Raw genomic sequence first — 20,679 nt, 5'->3', positions numbered from 1 at the left:
TTAAGCAAATTAAACAAAAAGGCAAATATCATCTCCAGGAAAAGCAAACAGTTGCATAAGAAAGACAATAATAAAAAATGTCAATACCGTATATTGATATAATTAAACACTGTGAAATTATTTATATTAAAAAAGTGGGCCGGGTACAGTGGCTCACGTCTGTAATCCTAGCACTTTGGGAGGCCGAGGCAGGCGAATCACCTGAGGTCAGGAGTTCAAGACAAGCCTGGTGAACATGGCGAAACCCCGTCTCTACTAAAAAATACAAAAATTACCCAGGCGTGGTGGCAGGTGCCTGTAATCCCAGCTACTCGAGAGGCTGAGGCAGGAGAATCTCTTGAACTCGGGAGGCAGAGGTTGCAGTGAGCCAAGATCGTGCCACTGCACTCAGCCTGGGCGGTAAGAGTGAAACTCCATCTGAAAAAAAAAAAAAAAGGGGAGGAGAGGTGTGAGGTCAGCAGTGAACAAGGTTAAATCCTCATCTCCTGTAGTAGGTAGTCAGTAAATCATTTTAAAAATTGTTAAAGGCCGGGTGTGGTGGCTCACGCCTGTAATCCCAGCACTTTGGGAGGCTGAGGCCGGTGGATCACAAGGTCAGGAGATCGAGACCATCCTGGCTAACACAGTGAAACCCCATCTCTACTAAAAATACAAAAAAAAAAACTAGCCGGGCGTGTGGTGGGCGCCTGTGGTCCCAGCTGCTCGGGAGGCTGAGGCGGGAGAATGGCGTGAACCTGGGAAGCGGAGCTTGCAGTGAGCCGAGATCGCGCCACTGCACTCCAGCCTGGGCGACAGAGCGAGACTCCGTCTCAAAAAAAAAAAAAAAAATTGTTAAATGAAGAAGTGGAAGAATAAGCACCTTTTTTTCTTTTTTCTTTTCTTTTTTTTTTTTTTTATAGATGGAGTCTCACTCACTGTTTCACTAGGCTGGAGTGCAGTGGCGTGATCTTGGCTCACTGGAACCTCTGCCTCCTGCGTTCAAGTGATTTCCCTGCCTCAGCCTCCTGGGTAGCCTGGGACTACAGGCGTGTGCCACCATGCCCAGCTAAGCTTTGTATTTTTAGTAGAGACGAGGTTTCACCATGTTGGCCAAGATGGTCTTGACCTCTTAACCTTGTGACCTGCCTGCCTCGGCTTCCCAAAAAAATAAGCACATTTTTAAAAGAAAGGAAGCAAACCCCAGAAGAGATAGCTAAAAGAGATGGAAGTTGTTGCTCCTGTGGAGTGGGAGAGCTGTTTTCAATCTTAAGCCGTTAACACTAATAACTTGATAAACCATGTAATATATTACTTTAAGGTTTAAAAAAAATTTTTAAGTGTGACGCTGACATCATGTAGTAAATCTTATAATGATTTCATGTAAGCGTATCAGAGACCTTTGAGGGAGGATGGAAAGCACGTGGCCTTTGGAGTCAGCCAGCTCTGAGTGAATCTCAGCTCTGCCAATGCTCTGCGGAGCCCTGGGGAAACCCTAGCTGACATTTCTGTGAAGTGTGTGTTGCAGTGTCTACTTTGTGGAAGGGACTGGTGTGAAGAGTAGCCGCGGTGCACGTTAGCCACCTTGCAGGGAAACTGCAATGTAGTGCATGTTTCATAAGTGATACTTATTGTTAAGGCTTTCTTGGGCTTGACCAAGATATTTCGTGAACATAATTACAATTTTGAAGAAGTATCAGAAAAAGGTTAAGACCTGAGTCCCAAGGTACGACAGCCATTGTAAGCGAGTTCCTGGGACTTTAGAAGGGCTTACTCTTTCAGTCATAAGCCAGTCATTTAATAAATCATTGCTCCTTTGAATTAAATGACACCTTTGTGGTTTAAAGGTGTTAATGTGCCTTCCAGAGTCCTTAACCTGCTCTCAGGGAATCACTTACAGCTTGGGAGGCTCCAGTTCATTTTGGAATATTGAGAGCTTAAGTGGAAGAGTCAGATTTTAATCTGTAATGTTTTATCATCTTTGCCTTTTTATTTTTTGCAGGCAACCCCCACCCTAACAAGTGCAACAGTATCTAAAAATCCATCATTCCTGTTCCACTGTTGGGCTCCAAGTGCACCAATCCATCATCTTAACACTATTTACTGCAGAGTTTGTCTCAGCAAAAGGTTGGGTGAATGTGAATTGCACTAAAGAGCCTTTAGTGTCCACACAGTCTAGTGCCTGCTTGGGGGGTTTGCACTTGCTGCTTTTATCTGCCAGGAACAATCTCGGGCTTTTCCTCCTTCTGGTAAGTTCCTACTGGGATCCCAGCTTAGAATTCCTGTCCTCAGGGCAGCCTGACACTCTCCCCATCCCCAGGTGTATCTGTATCTCGTGCTTTCCTATCAACCTATGTATTTTCTACACACACTTGTCATAAATGCAATCAATTCATGGTTCAGTGTTCTCCTCCCCTACTGCTCTCTGAATTTTGGAGGGGTGAGGACAGTCTTATCTTGCTTTACATTGTATCTCTTTGCATCACAGGTAGTAGGTTTGTACCTGGCCCAGAGTAGGCATCCAAGAAATATTTATTGCATGAATGAATGGATACATAAAATACCATAAGGTAATCTCTTCCTCAGTGCAGTTCTCTGTATAGCAAAGAAAAAATATGAGTCAGAGGAAGTCCCTGTATCCTTGCCGAAGGTCATACAGCTGGTGTGAAGGAGCAGGACTGGCATCAGGCGGGGGCACACCTTGGACCCAGGGGGACCCCATCCCTGATCCAAAATTCCCATTTCCCATCTGGCCCTAGGAAGCTGGGTGCTGCCTTTGAAGAAGTTGGCCCAACACTGCTATTCCAGAAGAGAGAAGCCTGGTCAGAAGTATAAGTGTGACAGTCAGTCTCCTTGCACAATTGCCCGGATTTGGTTGGTTTGTTCCCCCACATTATTGCTATTTAAATACAGTTTTGATGATTTTGTTTGCTTTGGAAGAAGAAAATAAAGATTCACAGAAGGTATAAAATTGCATATTATTTACCCCAGAGAAGAAAGGAGTCCCCCTAGTAAATACGCATTGAAGCATTTTTATTTGTATTTGTATTTTTTTAAAGATGTTTAAATAGACCCAGTAGACCGTAATATCTCTTTACAGAGTTGGTGCCATCTATTGATTAAATATGCATTTATACATTTCTTCCGCTACTTTTTTTAAATAAAAGAGACATATGTTTTAATCATATAATAGACCTACAAGAACTGATCAGTGAAAACACGTATTTCTGTGTTTCCTTAAGGCAGATCATATTAGGCATAGCAATTTAAACAATCATTTCCTGCTATACATCGAAGTGTGTTAAATGTGAATTTCATTAGAAGACTCAGAGTATGCTCCTGTGTGTGCATGTGTGTGGACTAGGAGAAATGTTGGTAGAATAAATGGGTGTTTTTAAAACAAAAATATAGTTGACAGGGAAAGGTGAAAGAATGTGAACTCTGGAGTAAGAAAGACCTCAGTTTCCTTGCCACTTATTAGGCTTAGAGGAGGGACTCGAGACTCTCTGTAAGTTGTTCTATTTATTTATTTATTTATTTATTTATTTTATTTATTTTTTTGAGACGGAGTCTCGCTCTGTCACCCAGGCTGGAGTGCAGTGGCCGGATCTCGGCTCACTGCAAGCTCCGCCTCCTGGGTTCACGCCATTCTCCTGCCTCAGCCTCCTGAGTAGCTGGGACTACAGGCGCCCGCCACCTCGCCCGGCTAGTTTTTTGTATTTTTAGTAGAGACGGAGTTTCACCGTGTTGGCCAGGATGGTCTCAATCTCCTGACCTTGTGATCCGCCCGTCTCGGCCTCCCAAAGTGCTGGGATTACAGGCTTGAGCCACTGCGCCCGGCCTTGTTCTATTTATTTATCTGTGAAATGGGCTGGCAATAAAGGTACAGAGAAAATTTATGAAGTTCCTAGGATTGTGATTGGCCCACTACAGTTTAAGGACAGTTTGTTCCTGTCTGGCCACTAGCTATTGAGTGGTGGTGTGTGCCCCTCTTTCCTGGAGTGGGGTCGGGACTGCACGGAATGTACCTCCATGTCCTTAGGTGCTACCGCACAGGCAGTGCTGGGACTCGGTGCCCTCCTAGGCTGCCAGTGCTGCTCCTTCTCTCTCCTTGTGGTTAAGAGTGCCAGTGGTGAAGGCAAGCCTTGAACTGGGGCTCCACGCCTGGGCAGCTCTGCAATGTTGGGGATGTCATTAAAACTCTTTGAGCTCCAGTCTCTCCCTCTAGGCTGTGTGGGTGATAGATAAATAGGGGATTTGTAAGGTCAATACCTGAGTAATTGGCATGTGCATATTCAATAAAATGATAGTGCCTAACACGATAATTTCTTCTAGGGAATCACTCACTTTGGAAACAGAAAAACCCAGGATTAAATTTTGGCTGTCACTAACTAGCTGTGTGACCTCGGATAAATTACCTAACCTCTCTAAGTCTCGGTTTCTTCATCTCTCAAAAAGGCGTAATTACACCTTCATAGAGGACACGGATAGGAGTTGACTGTGATAATATTTTTTTAAAAAAAATCTAGCCTGCAGAGGGCGAATACATGATGTCTGTTATCCGTAGAATGCTATCAGTCACCACGTCCTCCTAACTCTTCTGCGTTCCACACACAACCCCCTTCTTTTCCTCTTCCACCTCTACCACCAGTTCCAGGATCTATCAACCTTGGGCCATGCCTACTAACAAGTAAGCTTGCCACAATCCCTCCTGTACACTTCACCCAGATTGATTTCCATAAATTAACTCCCTCTCATTCACAGCACTCCCCTGCTCAAAAAGAAATTAACTTTTTTTCCCAGCAGGGGGGAATTCCTGAATCACTGGTCTAGGATTCAAGGTCTTTCTGTCTTGGTCTCCCATCTCCTCCCCTAACTCCCTCCTGCAGGGTTTCTGGCTGTGTCTGCTCTCTTCCCATCTGTGAGACGTCCGTCTCATTTCTGTGGCCTATCTTGTCTCTCCCACCATTTCAAGTCAGTTGTGTTCTCCAGTGGATTCAGCCACTGGTAATAATTCTGGATTTCTGCAGGATTCCAGCATTACCTAAAGGATTCACATATCAATTTGCTTGTGAACCACATGTGTGCAGTGATGAGGTGTACACAATTCGACTCGAATACTATGTATGTGTCCTATTATTTTTTATGTACATTCGCAAAGTCACAATGCTAACTTTTGGCTGATCTCTTGAAATATATTGCATGCCCTTTATAGATAAGAACAAATCATATTCTTCATATTCCCAGCCTTGAAAAGATGACTGTGTTAAGTAGGTACTTCATGAGTGTCAGCGGACGATACGACCATCGTCTGTTTTCTGTTGTACTGCCGAAGTTTTCTGACTTGTTCGTAAGGAGGGAAGTAATCAATTGTTTTACTTCTTTAAAAATAAACAGGATTTATTTTCTAGGAGAAGAGCTCAGTCAGGCCCAAAGAACTTGTTGGCAATTGGCTGCTTTATAAAAACGTTGTAGATTTTGCAGTAGGACAGACCTAGGTTTTTATCCTAACTCATTAGCTGTGTGGCAAGTCACTGAACCACTCTCAACTTCATTTGAAAATTCAGGGGTCATAATGCCTACAAGGAAGGACTCTGGTGAGGATTAACTAAAGTGATAGAGGTGAATACCTGCCCATAGTAGGTGACTTGGGCAAACTTTGGGAATTGCAGCAAAGGAGGAAGGGAGAATTATCTCCTGTGGAGTGTCACTCACAGACCTCGAGGTGTGGACACATGGAACTGGGAAGGAATCCAAGCCACTCGAGGTCTTTGGAGGGCACTTGGGACAGAAATAGTCTGCTCAGTCCCGTCTCTAATACCTAGTGCTATCTTGATCACAGACCCTCCAAGTTCAGCATCTAGTTCAGTGGCAGCATAACTCAGTCAGCAAGGTGTGCTGCCTACAAGCATGTGTTAGGGAGGGCAAGCAGGCCGTTTTAGAGCAGGGCAAAGTTCTGGGGTTTCTCACACCCAGAGATACTGCCTCCCTGTGTAAACTGTCTGTGTAAACTGCTGTTCCAGAGGAAGGGACAGACTGGACCCTGAAAAGGAGAAGCAAGGAAAAAAAAAAAAAAAACCCAGAAGGAAGCCACAGGTATCCTTCCCTGGCCTTCTCCTCGTGAAGATTTCCGATGACTTCAGCAAGTTTCCGCCTCCTTGAGATCTAATCTGAATCTGTCCCTGCCTATGCTGTAATCATAGCAATTGTTTGGGCTTCTATAGCATCTTGCCTTGGTAGAGTTTCAGAATGCTCTGATTGTGGGGAACTGGCCAATTCTCCTTGCATCGTTGGTTTAAAACTATAACATGCCCATCTCCTTGCTGGGAAAACCAATTGCTTCCAAGTGCTGTTAATGGCCGAATGGAGGGGTGGGGTGCAGATTTAAATGTCTGAGCTCTCCCTGTGGGTAGCAGTTCCTGCTCCATCCCTGCCTGGAGACTAGGAAGAAGGAAAAATGATAAGGAACTGGCGTGGGCATTAGTCACATTTCTGCCAAGCAACCTTTCTTTCGTGGTGTGCCCTGAGCCCTGCTGGCAGTGCCAGGCCCTCTCCACTGCCCACCAAGGAGCTCGTGTGTGTTCACGTGTCCACGTGAGCCCCACACCAACATACTCACACAGATAGCAACACGCAGGGCTGTGCTCCGGTGAGGGAGTGAGTGAGGGGCCGGCTTCGACTCCCCCTTGGAGTCAAGCCTTCCAAGCAGGAAAGTCTCCTTGCGTCGCTCAGAAGAGTGGAGCCAATGCGTGCCTTGGAGGAGGTCTGCTCTGAGCCCTGTACAGATTGGTGCTGATGATTCTTACCAGTTGTGTGTATGTGCAAGAAAAAAAATCAGAGACGCTGCCTGCCTGCTCCCATCTCTCGCGCTCTCTCTCTTCTGCTCTCTCCCTCCCTTTGCAAACATTGGATTTAAACCTGCTCAGAATTCAGCACAGAGGAAGGCAGCAGTGGTAGCAGCAGCAGAAGCAGTAGCAAGCCCGGCAGCTGAGAGCACCGCAGCGTCGAGATGTACCATCCTGCCTACTGGGTCGTCTTCTCGGCGACAACTGCCCTGCTCTTCATCCCAGGTACCGTACAGGGGAAGGGTGTTTTCTCTCTCTGGGGCGATTGTACGACGTGAGAGCAGGAGAGGCAGCGGGGAGATGGAGAGGCAAGGAGGAAGGGGTGAGGACGGGGAGTGTGAGATGCATGTGAGTGACAGAGGTAGGCTTGCTGTGTGCACGCACACACACACACACTCACACACACGCAAATGCTTTCAGCACGGGATTTGCTCTCTATTCCGGGGACCAGTGAGCTGGGTTCGAGATCTGCACCATGCTGTGAGGCACTGCTGTTTCAGTGAAAGGCACCAAGTGGCATTAACCAGTTGTGGTCCTGGGGGTAGGAGAAGAGGGGTTTGAACTCCCAGCCATAAATCCTTCTTGCTGCCTATGTTGGGACCTGCAGGGTGGAAGGGGCACTCTCTCTTCTCTCTCAGTCGTGGTGGTGTCTCTCTGTTTCTGAATCAGTCCAGATCTCTGCACCTCCCTGTCTCTCTCTCTGTCTCTCTTCTCTCTCTCTCCGTCTCTCTTCTCTCTCTCTCCACCTCTCCCCACTCTCCTCCTCCCTCCCTTCCTTCGGAACTGCTTTCCCCTACCCTCTCCCCCTGGAGCTCCTTCTCAGCCCCATCCCTCCTTCTCCGCTCACTCATCTGCTCCTGCATTTCTTGTAACACAGACCTTCTACTGCCTGCCATCCTTTCTTTATCCTTCCACCAAATGGGCAGATTATGCCCTTGAAATTCGGAATGCTGTCAGTATCTCCCTGTTCCTTACATCAGGAATGTGCATTTCCCTTGGCAGAATTTGGAATGCCCCTGCTGAGGGAAGGTTGGAAATTTGGATTTGCCTAATTCTCCCCAGCCCCTTCCCCACCTTGTCTAATGATTTAAATGTAATCCCACCTCTCACAGCAGTTACTTGTTTGGGGAAAACAAATCTGCAGTGACACAGGTAAGATGCTGCAATCCTACCAAAATGAGCTTAGCAGAAGCATTGCAAAATCCAAGGCATCTTAATAGATTTGATAATTGCACAGGAGTCCTTTGCAAGCAGACAACTGAATGCCTGCAGGCATCTTTCAAACAATGCCGAAGGGGCTAGGTTATGCTTGCCAAGGTTTTAGGCAGCAGCAAAAGTGTCGGTTTCCATACCAAACCCCCGCACAGTCAGGATCTCTTTTTTTTTTCCCCCAAATTGTGATACATGCATTGGATTAAACATTAGCTTAAACCTAAATTTTCATACATATATACCCAGACCTGAATGCTAAGATTTTAAAACCTTACCTATCTTTTTTTAGGTAAAACATACAATTTTATGTTTTTATATTCAGTATTACTTGGTAGGGTTTTGTGGAAATATTTTGGGGATGTTGTTTTTAATAATGTAATTCCCTGAGTAGTCCTAAGATGCCAAAGTGAAATCAGAAAAATGGAAGTTTACTGGGGAGAAAGAAGAGAGGATCAACTAAAACAAGTAATCCAGCCTGTAATGTTTTGTAACGCCTTGTGAAGATGGCACTTTTTAAAGCAGGGATGGGCTCTGCATAACCATGTTCCCAGCTGTTTGTTTTAGGCTGACCAAGAAGTTCAGAGTGGGGTTTTGTAGTTGCTGTTCTTCCAAATTCCAGCAGCATCCTAGGGGGTTCAGCCTGGGCGGCTGTGCTCAGCAGGGAAGGCAGAGCCAGCGGAACACTCAGTACCTGCCTGAGCCTGGTAGAGGGAGCCAGGTGGGTGCACTGGGTCCGCCGCAGGAGAAGACAAACTTTCCTGCGTAGGCAAGTCCCCGGCTGGACGGCAGCTCCGGGGGGCCTCCTCATACCCGCTTCCCCTCCTCTCACTGTGCTGGAGCAAAGATCAGGACTCCCATCCCGAGGGAATTCTGGCTGTGTGGATGCGCCCCTCACGGCGGAAATCAGAACATTACACTTTAGAAAGCAAGGCAGGGGGGTGAGCCCCAGTCTGCCGAAGCTGCATTGCAGTGCGCCCTGAAGGAGCCAGGAGCCAGGGTGAGACCTCCCTCTAGGGGTCCCGTGGCACTGCATTGGTGGGGAGCAGGCAGACCTTGCTTGCAGGAGAAGTACCCATAACTAAAGCAGGCTGAGGGAAAGGAGGATGAACCTGTGCCCCTGTCTGAATGTCCTGAGCATGGTGGACGACAATGACAAGCCATCCCCTGGTCTTCTGGGGGAGGGCAGGGCACGGACATCGCTGCAATGTCCCCTGTCTCTGAAGAGTCTGTTACCTGCTTTGAGGGCTCCTCTTATGCTAATTGTGTCAGGAGCCCGGGAAAAACAAGAACAGGGAGGAGAAAAAGTTAGCCTTAGAAGGTATAAGTGAAAGAACGCTTCACATCTTGAGGGGTTCCTGTGGGAAACCTGGCTGGATCTGGAAGTTCTGATAAGCTGCCATGGCTTACTTGTGACTTCTCCTGTCTCTTTTCTTTTACTTCCTGTTATAGCTTTAGACTTTTTTTTCTTTGTTTCAAATGATGACGCTTTTTCTCCCACAGGGATTAATACCAGCTTGTTAGCCACTTACTTTCCCTGTGTCTAAAGACCGAAGGCTGATGTAATAATGGAATCTTGACCTGGTTAGGCCTTGATGCCATTTTATTCTGCAGCTTCTATTTCTTCGTAAAACACGTTTCCATCCCAGAATAATTTTAAGGTTAATGCTGTTGTCGCCTGGTACCTTCCACGGGGAGACTGATGTCACAGATAGCTTTTCTAGGCAGAATTTCTGGGATGGAAAAGACAGTCACACGTGGAGACAGTGATGAGCCCACACCCAAGACAGGGCAGAGGGCCAGTGGCCAATTGACTTGTCACGCTAGAGGCACAGTCTGAGGCGCTGGACACCCCTGGTGGGGGTAAGTCTGTTGTTCCAGTAGGAGGAGAGAGAGTCTGGGCTGGTGGCTTCCTTGACCTTGGGTCTGGGGGCTCTGTAGGAAGCAGGAAGCGAATACTGCTAAATACATGCATCAGAATCACCTAGGAGGAGAGAGGCCAGTTAAAATGTGGAGTCCCTGTCCTCATCTCAGCATTTGGAGCTAGCATCCCAGATCCTTCTGATGACCTGCAAACCACTCTGTCTGTCACTTAAAACCTGTGCCCGTGACCTACAGTATTTGAGTATTTGAGTCAAAACCCATCTTCTTCCTGCTTTTTCTCCTCCAACTTTGAGAAATGGCTCTGTGGCCATGGGGCAGGGTGGAGTAAGGGGGAGAAGGTGTTGTCATTGCCAGCAGCCTCAGTTCCTGAGGCGTGGTGCTGCCCAAGGCCTGCCAGGGTCCAGTGCCATGATGCAAGGACTGCTAACCTGGAAGGCTTCTTTGCTCAAATTCAGACCATGACTTCCTGTTTGTCCCCTTCTTGGCCCATCATTGTCTTGTGAGTCTAAGCAGGGATGTTAGCTGGGAGGGGTCCCCATTTACCTAACCTGGACTGAGCTGTGTCCTCATGCACTGATCTGTGAGCCTTGGTTCTGGCTACAGCTTCATCTCTTGCACCTTAAACAGGCTTTGCCTGTTTAGGGTCAGAAAACCCTGGGCTTGGATAGAAAATTCCCCGAGGTTTAGGATTCCTCCTTCTCCAGCACACACCTTCCTACTACTTCCTTCAGGGAAGTCCCCAAATCTTGAGTTTCTGGGCTGGGATGTTTGGCTTTGGGGTAAGGCCTGGGGGTGGGCTCTACAGCCAAGTTTTGATGAATTCCTTTCCTGCTCCTTAGCCTCTCACCAGCACAGAGCCAGGGAACCTGCTAAGAGTGCCTGATGTGCACAAGGGGTCTAGTGGGGGAATCCACACGCCAGACTCACTAAGAAAGAGATAGGAACAAGAACGGAGCATCTGGTCATGAGCAAGTCCTCAACACCCTTTAGGCCATCATGGATTCATGCCATCATGTGGCCCCCAATCCCTTAAAAATGATTGACATGTTAATAAGGTTAGACCGCGTCGTCTGCATTCAGCACGGGCCCAGTGGCAATAGCAGGCGCTGAGAAGGAGATAGCGTCAGCTGCCTCATGAAGATGGCTTTTTCAGTAGCCTGGAGCTCGGCAGCACTACTCAACCTGAGATTAATCAGAGATCCTGACGGGCCTGAGGTTCTCCCATGTTCCCTGGGTCCTGTCTGCCTTTGTGCTTTCTCGAATTCTTAGCAACCTTGGCCACATCTCTGTAACCTAGAAAATTACAGAAGGAGATTCTTTAAACAGCTGGCACTTGCCTGCATTTGTTGTCTGGCAGCTCTGGGCCTGGGTCTCCCATGCCAGCTACTGGGAACTACCTCTGGTGGTTACAGCCTCAAATCCGTGTCAGGGTTGCCTGGGGCTGAGTGCACTTCTCTTTAGGTGGGACTCCCTCCAAGCCTCTTAAGTATGCTGAAAGCTGAGAGTGATCTCTTTGATTAGTTGCTTTTTGAGGCTTATTTGGTTGGCTCAAGGCATCCTCTAAGTCTCAGTTTACCAATCTGTAGAATGGGTTCCAGCCATGTATGAACCTTGTTTCCAATTGGACAGAGTAGCTGAACACCTGGGTTAGATGATAACAAATAAACATTTGTAAAATTTTATTATTAAAAAAACTCATCCTGGTCCTCTAGGAACAGGGCAAAGAGAGATGGCAACTCACGTGTTGGAGGAGAGAGGACGTTCCTTATTGTTTAAAATGGGAGAAGATAAGGTAGAATCATACTGATCATGTATGTATGTCTTTGTCACAGTGATGAAAATTAGTAAAAGACAATCTAGTCCTTCATTTATTGACCAAGACTTATAGGTTATAAGGTATAGGTATATAGGTATATAACCTTATAGGTATATAACCTTATATATAGGTTCTGATTAAACATAAGGCATTAAGATATTCTCCTGCCTCAAAAGCCATTAATCCAGTAAAATAGGAAGATATTAAGCTTTTTCTTCTTTTTGACCCCCAGTGAAATATACATTCTGACTTTGAATTTTTAGGTCTCAGTTTTTCTGCTGTAGAAAACTAGGGCAACAGACATGGCACCTTTGGTCTCCCAAAACAGTGTGTTGTGGTATTTCTGGCGGGGTGCTGGATGCATGGACTTGTACGTCAGCCTTGGAGAGCTGGAACTCCAGGAGCCCCGTCTAATAGCCTTTGGCCTATGGGCACTGACTTTCCTGGTGCTGGTCCGCTGGACAGGGACCCCCTCAGCCTGCAGCCCTGTTTGCAGATGGACTGCTGCCATCCGCCTGCAGCTGCCTGGGGCTGGAGACAGAAGAGATATGGAAGCAAACTGTGATTCCTGTCAGTGAGCTCAAGTGTCAGCCCCCAGATGGTCTGTGGCTGCTGACAAACCAGGCTGTCAGGAGCAGTGGATGTTAGCACCTCTGATACTGACTGGCACTTTCCAGACAGCGAGGGCCCGGCAGGTGGCTTCACCTTTGGGTGGCTCTGCTCTCCCACTCTCTCTGATCCCAGTCCTTAGTGCAGGGCTAGGTCCCGAGGACATTTGTCCCTCTTGCCTTTTATGCTGTTGGTGGGATACCCAGACTTAGAATTTGTTACTTACCTGCAAAGCCTTGGTTGCCTCTGCATTTTCCCTGAGGGGTGGGGATGGCTCTAGCACAGTAGGGCATGGACGTAGTTCCACTTGCTGGATTTATACACCACTCACTTGATACCCCAAGATGGTGGTATTTGTATGGCTCAGGGAAGGATTAAAGGTAGCTCTGAGAAGGGAGCCAAAAGAAATCTAAAACCAGGGAGAAGCTTGAAGACGAATGTGCTTGCTACCGCCTTCCTCTAGGCATGTGAACATACATTCCCCCTTCTCTTCCTCACTACGCTCTTGCCAACCATAGATGCATGCCCCTTCCTGCACGCATATACACGCAAGGCACACGTACATTTCCAAGCCAGAGTTTAGCTACTCCCAAAATCACATTCACAGCTCTTTAAGGAAAGCAAGTCCTCCCTCTTGCCTTCTATATCTGTCTTTCCAGAACTCCCAACCGTAGCCCCCGGCCTTGGTGCTCTCCCTGTGGGCACACATGGCAGGAGGCCCACAAGCTGCCTGTGCCAGACACGGCCATACATATGTGAGTGCTTCTTCCTAGTAATGCAGAGACTCCCTGCACATGTACCCACTCGCCTCTGAGCCCCAGAGCCAGTAAGTAGGTGCTAGAGGCAGGACTTGCGCTTGTCTCCCATCACCTCCTGTCCCCGCCCCCACCCCAGACCTCTTGGTTCGGAGAGGCTGGGGACCATCCTGCAGTCACTAGACTAACTTAATTAAAAGTTTACAAAATGCTTTGAGAACCCCCTGGGCAATGTGTTGGGGAAGTGCAAAGGATTATCATTATGATGCAGGTGCATTCTCGTTACTGAGCGGAGATGCTGTGCTGAGAGACCCCCGGAAAGGCCAAGATGAATCGATGCAGTGGGACACAGGCCATTGATTGGAATGGCTGCTTGCGCTTAGCATGGGAAATGATAAGTGACAATCAGATTGCACACTGAAATCCAACGTGGAGAAAACCAGGCTCTCTGGCACTTCAAGGGGCAGAGTCTCTCAAATGGCCTGAGCGGTCATTCTTGAACTTTTATTCCTGGGGAATTTGCAGATGGTACTTTACCACACTTGGGAGTTACGAATGGTTTTAGAATCACAGTGGTCTCATGCCTTATGGATCATCTGGAACAATTTATTTTTGGTCTCATTTGTTCCGCACTAAGAGACTGTGAGGTAGGCAGGGTAGATGTGGCCCTATTGTGACCTGATCTTCGCGTTGCCTAAAACCCTGTGTAGACTTCTTGATGACTTCAGAATAGACTTCGAAACACTTCAAGTGACCCACAAGGCCACGATCTGGGCCTGCGTCCATCTAGCTTCATCTCCAGCTCTCTGCCTTTCCGGCTCTGGGCTTTAGTTGCTCTGGACAATCTCAGTTCTGCAGACAAGGCATGTTCCCTCCTTCCTCAAAGGCTTCACCTGTCAGGTTACCTGAGCTTGGAAAAGTCTGATCCTCTTATCATTTCTTCTGACTACACATCCTTTCCATCCTGCAGAGCTCAGCTTAAACACTGCTTTCCCGGGGAACATTCTTTATGCTTTAAAGTAGGCAAGGCCTCCCTGTTTATTGTGGAAGTCCTTGGAACCAGGTTTCTCTTTTCTAAAACTGTGAGTCCATATATTTCTGACTAATTCTTGATTTTATATCTCTCTTTCCTCCCTGGACCATTGTTTATACAGGCAGATACCACACCTGTTTTGTTCTCCAATATATTCTCAGTGCCTAGCACGAGTGGGAGAGAGCAAGTGCTCAAACAGTATTTGTTGAACAAATGAATGAGAGAACGAATGAATGAATACATAAATACTGAGTGCTCACTTACTTTAGGCAGTCATTCTGTTCCATCCCACTGAGTCCTCAAAGGCGTTGAGGCCCCCAGGTTGGCCTGCCCAGCAGCTTCTCCTCTGCAATGTGAGGGCAAGAAGTTTGGGGATGTGCCTTTCTTCTGAGAGACAGGAATGTGCAGGGAATGCTTATAATGATTAGTCATTCCAGTGTTCTTGCTTGTCAATAAACACCAGCTCTGAGCTACCGACCAAACACACATGCAGCAGCACAGAGCTGGAGAGCACACTTTTGGATCTCACATCGCACACTGCGACAGACACGCCTGAGAGTGTGAGTCGTTCCGTAAACACAGATGTGGGCCCTAATGTGGGCTATTGGTTTAATACAAACTAAAATTACTCAGCACATTTAACCAGGGTGTCTGTTGAAATGTCCCTGATTATTTGAAATTTAGAGTCATGCCCACGGCGCTAACAAGTAAAAACTGTACCGATCAAAAGGAGAATTCTGCTGTTCATAGGAAGTACCGTGTTGGGTTAGAGATACAAAAATGCAGTGGCATAGCAGAGGGTCATGAATGGTCAATCAATGCTTAAATGGGTCGATGTTCATATGGAAAAGGTAAAAAGCAGCTTAGTAAACCACAGGATATAAAAAAGGGTGCTGTATCACTTCTTGCACCTACTCATTTATCACAGTCTGGCCTATTTCAGAGTTGCTATTATATGGCTATGAGATTCTGAATGGCAGAGATCTTGACTTATTCATCTCTGAATACTCTACAGTACCAAGCACATTCATTTATTCAACATGTGATTTATTGAGTGATTACTATGTGACAAATACGATGCTAGACATTGGGAATGTATGCCTGAACAAAAATTGTTATGGTTCCTGCTCTCATGAAGTTTACAGTCCAGAGGGAGAGACAGACATGCGTCAAACAAACACCCGTATGATTGTGAAATCACGACTGAGATAAAACTATGGAAGGGGAGGTGTGTGGTGCTGTGATTGCCTGTCAGGAGAGCTTGATCTTGCCAAGGAGGCTGGTGAAGCCTTCGTTATGAAAGTGAGAATTGAACAGAGATATGAAGGAGGATGAGTAGAAATTATCCAAACCCAAGAGCAAAGACCAAAGGAAGAGGCAGAATGAATAGAATGGGCAGAAGTCCTGTAGCATGAAGAATCAGAGCACATTCTCCCACCTGGCTGGAGTGTAGAGGAAGAAAGCATGGGTCAAGATGAGGCTGGCAGGCTGGTAACGGGTCAGAAGATGAAGACAGCCCTTGAAGGTCATGTGAATCGTTTTGGTCTTTATCCAAGCAAGAATGGAACTCCATTGATGTGATTCATGATTTACATTTTTTTATTCTTGTTCTTGTTGCAGTTTGCAGAATGGATTGGGAAAGAACAAACCGGGAAGGGGTAGGCTAGTTGGAAGACTACTGTAGTAGTTCAGACGGGAGATGGCTGTGCCTTGGAACTTAGGAAATATTGGTTGGAATGGAGACACGAATGCATTTGAGAGGCTTTAAAAGAAAGTTGTAGGTGAGAGTCAGAATATACAGAACTGAAATCTAAAAGTCTCCCCATTCTCAGCACTAACACCCCTGGGAGAATGCTGAGAAGAACATCTGTCCTCAGGTTCCTGCTTGTATGTGATCTCTTTCAGCTTAGGTGTGATCTTGTCCTGGAACAAGGAATAGGTTGTTTTTAGAAATCCCATACTTCTTGGCAGTCTAATAATCTCAATCTTTTAACTGGTGTCCTCTCTGGGTCTAATGTAGGGCGTAAAATTGAATAACTTGATTTCTCTATCCTTCAAAAATATTACAAAAAGCCCTAGTTGTGTTTTATCTGCTGGATTCTGCTTGTGGTTGTTTCCTCCTGGAAGAAACCAGGCATTTTAGAGATGCTCTAAATGGACCCCAAAGTAGCTTGTGGCCACCAAGATGCAACTATTTCACAAATATTATCATGACGCAAAGTATGTATGACCTTCCCATGGCCCACCGCCTGGACACCTCTGAGCAGAGAGTGGCATCTATGGCTGGCTCCATACAAACATTTTTTAAATTGCAGTAATTTATTTAAAAAGTGAGAGGTCCTTGGAATCAAAAAGGACCTTGGAAATTGTCTAGTTGAGTGCTTTCATTTTATAGATGAAGAACTCGGGCAAAGGGCATTTGAGTGTCTTACCTGAAGTCACGTAGTCAGATAGTGACTGAGCCCCCTCTTGAATTCAGCTCTTCTCATCACCTGTCGGGTGTCATATCAACATCATAGTGAAGGGTTGGACTGAACTTTGCCTCCCAATCTGGTACCTTGCTGGAAAACGGAACTATAACCTTGGCCAATACTCTTCCCTTGAAGCTCTCTTACCTTGGTGTACAAAGAGCGCTGTGGAACAGGTAGCTCCAAGTTCCCTCTTACCCACAGATTAGAGTCCAGGTCAGAAACAAACAAACAGAAGCCCTGTCTCCTTCAGAGGCATTTACATACTTTGAACGACCTTTGTAAGGAACTGGGAGACTTCCAGAAATACCTTGCTCCTTGATATGCAGAAGAATATGTTCAGGGTAGTACAATACCAAATGCCAGATATGTGTCAACTTGACTTGTTTGGTCTACACACCATGACAGGTACCTGATTTTATCATCACTTCACTATCAAAACATCTATTTTTAAATATCTGGTTGGGCTTGGCTCTGCACTAAGCCAAGAGAAAAGCTATACTGAGAATCCCACAGTCTCTATATTAATGATTCATGCTAAATGGTGGCGTAGAGTGTACAAATCACATACATGTGCAGCATGACTATTTTGTGTGCTACTAAGGGAAGAACCAAATGCACTAAGTCTTCTTACCTCTCCACTCCTAATACCACCGCACTGCCTTCACAGTCGACAACATAGGCATGGGTGCAATCAAAACAGTAGGTCCAAAAGAGCCGTAGACAAATGTAGAACAGGAAGCCAGAGTTCAGACTCAAAACCATGCCAGATATGGTCAGATGGTAGCAGGCTGAAGCAGGACAGTGGGGAGGCCACGCCCCTATAGGAATTTCCATTTCTAGAAAGAAAGGCCGACAGAAGCTTTTGGCTTCTCCGAATAAGCTAACCTGGTTCTCCTGAACAGCCCAGTGCCAAGGGATTTCCCGTACCCCTGAAAGAGAGGAGGATGTTGGAAGAGAGAATGTGGCAGATGGAAATAGCCCATCAGCTTACAGGCTCCAAGAGAAGCTGGAGTTTCCTTGGGAGTCCCCTGGCTTTATCCCATGGAGGAGAGGAGTGCCCAGTCTTACTTGGCACTGGGATGGATGCCTCTTTGGGTGAAGCCCAGATGGGAAGGAACGATGAAAACCACTATCAGCATTTTGCATCTTTTTCTGGTGGGCCCCACCCTCCTTTTGTTTGGGGAGAATTCTTGGGAGTCAATGGATACTACCTTATAACTGCCATCAGTTTAGCCCACAATGTCCATGAGGATTGGGCCACTTCTTTGTTATGGCCCAGATGACTGTTTCTTTTCTTCTTTAACTTAAATTATTAATTTTAAAGCCATTAGCTATCCTGCCACCACCTTGTGGAAGGAAGCACAGACTTTCTGATCCAGGACACGGCCTCTGACTTTGCCTCTCAGCTTATGAACCCAGTGATCTTGGGCAAGCAGTTTAATGTACTGAATACCTTTAATTCTCTCTGTAAAATCCAAAAGAACTGTTTTGCCTCATTCCCAAAGTGGACCCAAAGGTTGGGAGAGGAGCCGGATGGACCCACCCCTTCTGAAGTGCTGTGCAGTTCCAGGTTGCCAGGTCTCCTTGCCTTGCTTCGGAAGGCGACTCTTGTCTGGGCATTTCTCCTCCATTTTCTGTGACTTCCTCTCTCTCTGGCTAGGACGGCTTGTGATGATAACTAGCAGTGGAGTGCATGCCAGAGAGTCTGTGACTCTTGTTTTGGAGCAGGAGGCCTATCCAGGGAACTCCTGCATTCACTTCCCAGGCATGAGTCAATGTTTGGTTTGCCTCTTTTTTTCCCATGGAGAGCACTGGGAAGTGGCTTATGTTTCCTCAGCTGAGCCTTGCCAGAGAACATGGACTCTGCCATTTGGGTTGTGATGAGAGACCTGAAACGGGTTCAGAAAGAGCTCCACCATGGAGCCTCAAGTCAAGCTAAAAGTGCTCTCCGGCTCCATGAAGACCAGGCCTGGCTGATAATGCCTGCCTCTTACGGCTGCAGTCACTACTAAAAGTAGAACTTTAGGGAACGGTGTTTGGCTGGAGAATACTCTTTTGTGGAAAGAGGGGTCCTCTTTGATGCTACTGAACACGTATTGGAAAGGGGCCTGGCTGATTTCTGTACACATGGGCTGATGAGTGCATCCCTAGAGGTTAGATTCGTCTCGGCTCAGGCCCAAGGGGAAACCACAGCATCATCTCGGGTCCCCACAAAGCCTTGCACCCATGCTGGGCTAAGTCCAGAATGAGCACCATGGATTCGGCACCGTTGTTCTTCTGCTTGTGTGGGAGAAAGGGGCTGCCTTTCTGGAATCGGTCCTACGCCCATCTTGTCCTCTGCCCTAATCCGGCAGGCCCAGCTTCTTGGGAGCCTCAGAAAAAGACCCAGCTCAAGCCGGGATGGGGAGCTGGCCTGCAGTTCTGAAAAGGGCCCTTGAGACCAGGAACCTCCCATGCAAACTGCACTTGGGAGGAGTCCTTCTGTCTGTGTTACCAGCTGTGTCTTCTGGGCAGCAAAAGCCCACAAGGACTTCAGCGTAAACTGGGTCTGGAGGACAGCGGAGCTCTTTGTACCTTACCCACACACTGAGTCTTTGTCTTGCCAGAGGTGCGGTGGAGAGCTGCTCTAGCCTTCCTTTGGAACTAGAAAATTCACTCTTCATTATGTCTTCATATTCATCAAGGGCTCTGAGCCTCACTTTGTATGGGCAGACTCTCAGAAATGTAAGATGGCACCATCTAGCTTTGCTTGTGAGCTGCTCAGCACCCAGCCCCAGATCTTTCTCACATGCAGTAGAAGCTACGTTGATGTGGTCAAATTTCATAGAAACAGTGGATGCTACTTTAGAAGGCAATTAGACACAGCTAAGCTTGGCTGGTTGAAGTCGGGTTTGTCTGGCAGGCACATGTGCCTATAGATTAGAGGTGCGGGAGAAGCCACTGACACTGTTACTCAGTCAGTATTCCAGAAGCACCACTGCAGCACGTGTGCCTGGGAGGGCAAGAGGTGTGTTTGTTATCAAGGTCACATTTTATGCTGTGGTTGAAGAGCAGAAACACAAGAGAGAGAGTTCAGGAAGATAGGGGAGGTGGGAGAAATCAAGGAAGATGCATTATAGCTTTTTTCCCCCTCGTAAAAAGCGTCTTATAATCTTGGTTCCCCTTTATTTTCAACTGTTCATGATTATTTTTTAGCTACATTTTGGTGGTGATATCTGGGAACAGAGTGACTGTGACAGATTTTTCAGTAAAGTTTCCCCTGTCCTTCTGTTGTGTCTCTCCCAGATGCTGGCTGTAGGACTTGCTTCACCATCAACAGATCTCACGCTTAGGTCTATGGCTGGACTTTATTTTTCCTCAAATATTTTCTCAAATAAATTAATACATAAAAATATCTTAATTATGCATTCAGGATTTCCTGAAGTCTCCTCTTTTGTATTGCATTGAACATTTGGTGGTAGGTGGCAGAGTGAAGCCAGAAAACCAAGGTTAGAACTAGGTGGAAAGTTAGGAAGAAAGCGGGACTAGGAATGTCTGGAAACCAGAGACAAGGAAGGGCAAAGGTGAAGCCCAGGCCACCCAGCACCCCAGCACAAGGGCTGCTGGGACAGAGACAGAGGCAGAAGATGAGTCAGTCACCCTGCTCACAGTGCACCAGGGAGAAGGAATCCTGAGCCCTCAGGATGTTCCTGTATAGGCCGAGGACCTTCCGTGTTGAAGAGGAGGAGAGAGGCTTTCAGGGACTGTTACCCACAGGGCAAGCACCTCTGTGGGCTGCTCCTTGCCTGACATACCAGAGGGCAAGTTGCAGCAATCAGACATGGCAGAACCCTAGGGGGCGGGCACAGGGCATCTCAGCATGGACAGAAGCTGCCGCAGATCTTCCAACCTGCCACTGTTCACAGCCCAGCCCCAAATACATCAGGACCTGCCACTGTCCACGCCCCAGCCCCACACACACCAGCACCTGCACACTGCCCAACCATAGGCACACACACACCTGTGCATGCAAATTTATATGCACACACTCACACACACACTTGCATACACACCCACACCCGCACACACTTATACACAAACA

At 47.0% G+C, this 20,679-nt stretch overlaps 1 protein-coding gene across 1 annotated transcript in view; it reads left to right on the top strand.

Annotated features, from left to right (window-relative positions):
* The first annotated feature begins 6,326 nt into the window (after positions 1 to 6,326).
* Positions 6,327 to 20,679, top strand: part of OPCML (opioid binding protein/cell adhesion molecule-like) — a 930,171-nt gene continuing 915,818 nt past the window's right edge. The window contains exon 1 of the mRNA XM_011997211.1: positions 6,327 to 7,046. Coding sequence (XP_011852601.1) covers positions 6,986 to 7,046 — 61 coding nt within the window. The 5' untranslated portion in view covers positions 6,327 to 6,985. The remainder of the gene's footprint in view (positions 7,047 to 20,679) is intronic.

Source organism: Mandrillus leucophaeus, unplaced genomic scaffold (assembly GCF_000951045.1).
Source record: "Mandrillus leucophaeus isolate KB7577 unplaced genomic scaffold, Mleu.le_1.0 Scaffold533, whole genome shotgun sequence".
In the NCBI taxonomy this organism is placed as follows: Eukaryota; Metazoa; Chordata; class Mammalia; order Primates; family Cercopithecidae; genus Mandrillus; species Mandrillus leucophaeus.
Note: the sequence above shows the minus strand (reverse complement) of the source record. Positions and strands in the feature narration are given on the sequence as shown.